This window comes from Schistosoma mansoni, chromosome 1, assembly GCF_000237925.1.
Source record: "Schistosoma mansoni strain Puerto Rico chromosome 1, complete genome".
Lineage (NCBI taxonomy): Eukaryota > Metazoa > Platyhelminthes > Trematoda > Strigeidida > Schistosomatidae > Schistosoma > Schistosoma mansoni.
The window spans coordinates 9,299,908-9,305,736 of record NC_031495.1 but is presented as its reverse complement, the minus strand read 5'-3'; the positions used below and the strand labels follow the sequence as shown (position 1 = coordinate 9,305,736).

Genomic DNA, 5,829 nt, shown 5'->3' with positions numbered 1-5,829 from the left:
TAATTAAAAAGGAACGAATCGAGCGAAGAAATTTCTTTTCAATTAGTTTTTCATCATGGCTCTACACTAATATATATATATGATTTACAATAATTAAATAACACTCATGGAGTAGATACGTTACGTAATGATTATATAATGACATCGATTATAAACTAACATTAATTGGAAGAGAAGGATTAATACTAATCAAAGTTATTATTCGAAAATCAATCAGTTGCTACGTTGCATAATATATAAAAATGAGAAGAAAGAACTAACAAAATTGTACGCCCTATATAACTGGCTCCACAGGAGCAGTTGAATTGGTAAATACACATAGATGTGGCGAATTCAGGCAATCTGTCTTTATTAACAGTTCTTATTGTGGGGCGGTTGTAGAAGACGGTGCATCTAAGAATTAGCTGTTTTATTGTGGATACGAGAATTACCGTTTCTAAGTTCCTCTCTGTTAATTCATTGCAAATAAAATCTACCGTTTCAAGTAGAGGAATGTTGGTGAATAGGGACGTTACATCTAATGATATCATAAATTTATTCTTGAGCGATAGATTTTTTATATTATTGATAAATTCAAAGGAATCCTTGACGCTATGTTTAACAATTTCCTTGTGGAGCGGTTTGAGAATTTGCACTAACCATTTGGCAAGTTCGTCAACGAATAACAGAACACCATCCGTCATGGTTGACTAAAGGACAGGTAAAGGGGATTAAGAGTTCTATTCTCGCTCACTTGGTGGACACAGGTCATCATGTTGAACTGAATAAAGCTTTTAAGGTTATCTACCATATTCCATCAAATTTGCCACATGGTTTACGAGCTCGTCTATTGCACATAGCTGAAGCCATCGCAATTCATATCCACAAACCGAACCTTTGTATCCAAAAGAAGTTTGTACAACCACTCTCGCTACCTTGGCCATCGGTATAGCGGAGTTTGTAGCATAATTTCGGTAAACAATTATCTTATTCCTTCCATTTTTTGTATTTTACTTATTCTCTTCATTCGTCTCTTGATTCTTACATAACTACTATATTACTGACCATTCATCAAAATATTTTGTTAGTTCTTTCTTCTCATTTTTATATATTATGCAACGTAGCAACTGATTGATTTTCGAATAATAACTTTGATTAGTATTAATCCTTCTCTTCCAATTAATGTTAGTTTATAATCGATGTCATTATATAATCATTACGTAACGTATCTACTCCATGAGTGTTATTTAATTATTGTAAATCATATATATATATTAGTGTAGAGCCATGATGAAAAACTAATTGAAAAGAAATTTCTTCGCTCGATTCGTTCCTTTTTGATTATTTTGTTGTTGTTGAAATCATCTTTCAATCTGTTATTGTATTCCATTGTAGACAAGGTGGTGATTTTGCAATATGAATTTTCATTTTGTTTAACTATAAGATTAAAAGTTTAGACATTCCAATATGTTATTTTGATATTGTAAAGAGAAGTGTAGAGTTTATTTTGACTTTTAGAAATACTTTCATCATAGTCTTTTTTAAGAAAATCAAGAAAAAAATAACTAATAAATTCAACTAATGATTTACAAACTTAAGTAATCAAGGTGCTATTAAGTAGAAAACATTATGTTTGGTTGGCATAAGATATAGTCTTATAATATTAATTACTTACTTACTTACGCCTGTTACTACCAATGGAGCATAGGCCGCCGACCAGCATTCTTCAACCCACTCTGTCCTGAGCCTTCCTTTCTAGTTCTATCCAATTTTTTGTTCATTCTTCTCATGTCTGTTTCCATTTCTCGGCGTAATATGTTCTTTGGTCTTCCTCTTCTCCTTTGACCTTCAGAATTCCATGTTAGGGCTTGTCTTGTGACGCAGTTGAGTGACTTCCTCAATGTGTGTGTCCTATCCCCTTCCAGCGCTTCTTCCTGATTTCTTCCTCCACTGAAATCTAGTTTGTTGTCTCCTACAGTAGAGTGTTGCTGATAGTGTCTGGCCAACGGATCCGAAGTATCTTGAGTAGACTACTGTCAATAAACACCTGTATCTTTTGGACTATAGCTTTCGTATTTCTCCACGTCCCCGCCCCATACAGTAGAACTGTCCTGAAATTCGTATTGAAAATTCTGATCTTGGTGTTGATTGACAATTATTTTGTGTTCCAAATGTTCTTCAGTTGTAATTATGCTGCTCTCGCTTTGTCTATCCGCGCCCTCGCATCTGCATCAGATCCACCGTGTTCATCGATGATGCTGCCCAGATATGTAAAGGTTTTCACATCCTCAAAAGCTTCTCCGTCAAGTGTAATTCGATTGGCGCATGCTGTATTGTATCGGAGAGTCTTGCTTTTCCCTTTGTGTATATTATAACCTACTGTTGCTGAGTCTACTGCTACACTGGTCGTCTTCTTCTGCATTTGTTGTTGCGTGTGTGATAGAAGCTTATTATAATAATACCACTAGTAATAATAACAATACAAATTAGAAAAAGGTAAACTTGTAATCCGTTCACCAAATACAGGTTTATGTACTCAATTCTGAGGAATACAGTTTATCTATGGGCCTTTAATACCACCCGATGACTAAACAGAAGTGTAGGTTTGAGCCTGCCAAAGCCAAGTGCCTTAACCATTAGTTCATTGTTAAAAGTATGGTAGAATAGGTGTGACTAAGTGTAAATGGTATAGATTTGTTAAATGCTATGATAATTTAAACACTAATATGTTCTTGTTACAATAAAACTTACTGAACATTAAGTAACTGCCTCTGTGGAGCAAGTTGTTTTGGGGGTTGTTCTAAGAATCTACATTCTCTTGCTCCTGAATATTTTTCAGTGTGCCTAAGCAAAGATGGTTCAGTACTTGCCCAATTGGTTCAAACTGTTCATAATCTCAATATAAATCAGTAGTTTTCAATAGCTTACCAAGTTAGTGTCTGCTAAAAATGTATCAAAATACAGTCCTTCAAACTTCAGTCGCATCAGCTATTCAGAGTAAAAGAAACATGCTCAACATTAGACCTAATAAGTCGGTAGTCATCCTAATTATAGGGTAACCTGATCTGACTAGTTCAAATTCACCCTTTCTCTTTGTACTTAGACAACTTAAAACCATCTTATTCAAATATTGTTACTGTTGCCATTATCATTAACATGTTTTTGTATGATTATTATTATTATTTTTGTAAACATATAAAGCACTTATAGCTTATCCTCATTTATTGAATTCATAAAATTTCGATTAAACATTTGATCTGAATTGTAATTACATTATTATTTCTAATGAGGGCTTGAATTATTTTTGAATTATATGGTTAACACCATTGACTAAACTTAATTAGACATACACTGAAAAACAGGAAACACTGTTTTGTGTTAGTACGAGACCCCGTAGAAGTGAGAATCCATGATCTTATTCTACGGTCTCGTGCGTGAACGCCTAAACTATAGACTACTAAAGTTAAACATATCAACGGTTGGATGTTGACTCTGTAGTTTACGATTTAAGAGTCCATTCGCAAGTGAGAATGTCTTAACTTCAATCTCCTATGGTAAGGTTCTGGACGCGCATTGCTGATAAACCCTTACTAGAACGAAACATCTATCCAATGCTTCCAGATTTTCACAGATGATCTGACTAATATCAATTTTTCGTTATACAATCATCACAACCCCCCCGGTATACAGACAATTCTTTTCATCCTAATGAATGATAATTTTACTTGCACAACTTAAACTGATCCCCATTTTTCTACTTTTTATTTGAAAATAGCTTATACAGATTCAAAGTTGAATAAATCATCTTTTGAAAGTGTACAGTTAACGAAACAAATCAATAATAATCCAATGAATTATCAATTGAATCATTCAATTCCAATGACTGGTGATCCTGTAGTTGACGCAGATATTTTAACTTTTATAAGAGCTAGAGAGAAAATTCGTTCAAAACGTTTAAATATGGATCAACAAATTAAAAATCCTTGTATTGAATAATCTGTATACATGACATAATTGTGTTTCATATATTTTCTTAACAATGAGTCAAACTTGATCATTTTAATAATTTATTTTGTATACTAACTAGCTCATATAATAAATAGTAGATTCACATATCTATGTAAAACTTCAAGCCTGAATAAAACAATTTTCATGCGATTCTACAACTAATGAAAACTAACTGCAATTAGTAATTAATTATTCTATAGTTGAAATCATGAGTCACTTGAAGCTAGATCACCATGGAAAATCTGAAAGCACTGGACGGCCGTTTCTCCACAAAAAAACCTCTTCTGATAATTATCATATGCTCACTAGTGACTGGCTTCAAGAGATATTTCCTGGAGTTCTAGTGAGAGGCAGCGACCAGTGGAGTTCAACCAGGTCTGTTGTGAGATATCAACTCATTGAAGACAATGGTGAACGGTTGCTCAACTTCGTCGATCCGTCGAAGTTAGACATTAACACCGTTGGATACCGGCTCAGTGGTCTAGTGGTTAAGCGCTCACGTGCGAGACTAATACGTCCTAGGTTCGAATCTCGCGAGGCGGGATCGTGGATGCGCACTGCTGAGGAGTCCACAATAGCGCGAGACGGCCGCCCGGTGCTTCCAGGTTTTCCATGGTGGTCTAGCTTCAATTGACTCACGCTTTCAACTATGATAAATACTAAATCTCCATAAAAAAACCCTTTTGATAATTAATTATTCTGCTTGAATAGATTTTTAATTGAATATCTTCTTGACTGTATTAAAGTAAACTATAAGTCTTATGTACTCTAACTTCAGAAATTAACTAATTAAGGGCATTCAACTGATGTATATTCAAGTCGTTGGAACCAGATAAATATTATCCTCATTCTGATTTCATAAAAGTTGGAAAACTGTTCGAATTAGAAACATTAACCAATTATATTGTCCTAAACGAATGACTCCCATTCAGTCCGTATGTCTAGCTTCATTCAATCAAACTTATAACTTTCAGGTTCCATAAATAATATGACGTCAATCACCTTAGAAATAAAACTTTTCTATACACTCTTTCTGACTGTGGTCATTTATCGATACAATACGGCAGTCACCTTATGTCATTGATTGTTCTGTGAAGTCATTCAAGTTTAGATTCATTTGACAGTATAAAGAAGTGAATACCATTTAAATGGGTTGTCAGTATTATATGTGCTAAATTCCGCTTGAAAATGTACTATGGAGATTTTTTTCAGTAGAGTATTGGTTAACTTCTAAATAATATTACGTCTTACAATTGTAAACTCATGTAATAAACATACCTAAAAGATTCGATACCTACAGTGTAGAATATTCGCTAAAATTCAGTGATTAAATACAACGCATTAGTTTCCAATGGAATACGATCGTTCTATGATAGCTTCCATACATTTACTACCAAATTTTCTTCTACTACAGATTCACGTATTTAGTCTGAAAAAGTGCACCATTTATTGATTTCTATCTGTTGCAATGACCACCGTCATTGCTTCTTTCTATCAAATTTACTATCACCTTTTTTACATGAGAAATGTGTTGGTGTTAGTGTGTATATGGGATAGATAGTGTTCACACTGAATGCATGGATATTTGCAAATGGTTGAATTTTAAAAGCGAAAACCATTTCATTCTCTACAGATCAATAACTTTGGGAAACGATAACCAGAAATTGTGTATGCACAAACAAGGACATATTACATTGTATGTTATACTGTCATTTGTTTGTTTGTATTTCCTTCCTATTTAGCCATTTTTATGGATTGATTGAATAGTTTCACTATAGGCTATCTATAATAAGGTCAGCCCAAATTTTGCACAATAACCTTGAAACAAAAATATGCTGTCGT

General features: G+C 33.8%; 1 protein-coding gene across 1 annotated transcript in view; it reads left to right on the top strand.

The window, feature by feature from the left end:
• Positions 1–3,975, top strand: part of Smp_197070 (putative krp3) — a gene marked incomplete at both ends in the record, with an annotated part of 42,832 nt that extends 38,857 nt beyond the window's left edge. The window contains 1 exon segment of the mRNA XM_018793175.1: positions 3,755–3,975. Within this exon segment, the coding sequence (XP_018647714.1) occupies positions 3,755–3,975 (221 nt within the window).
• Positions 3,976–5,829: the final 1,854 nt, after the last annotated feature.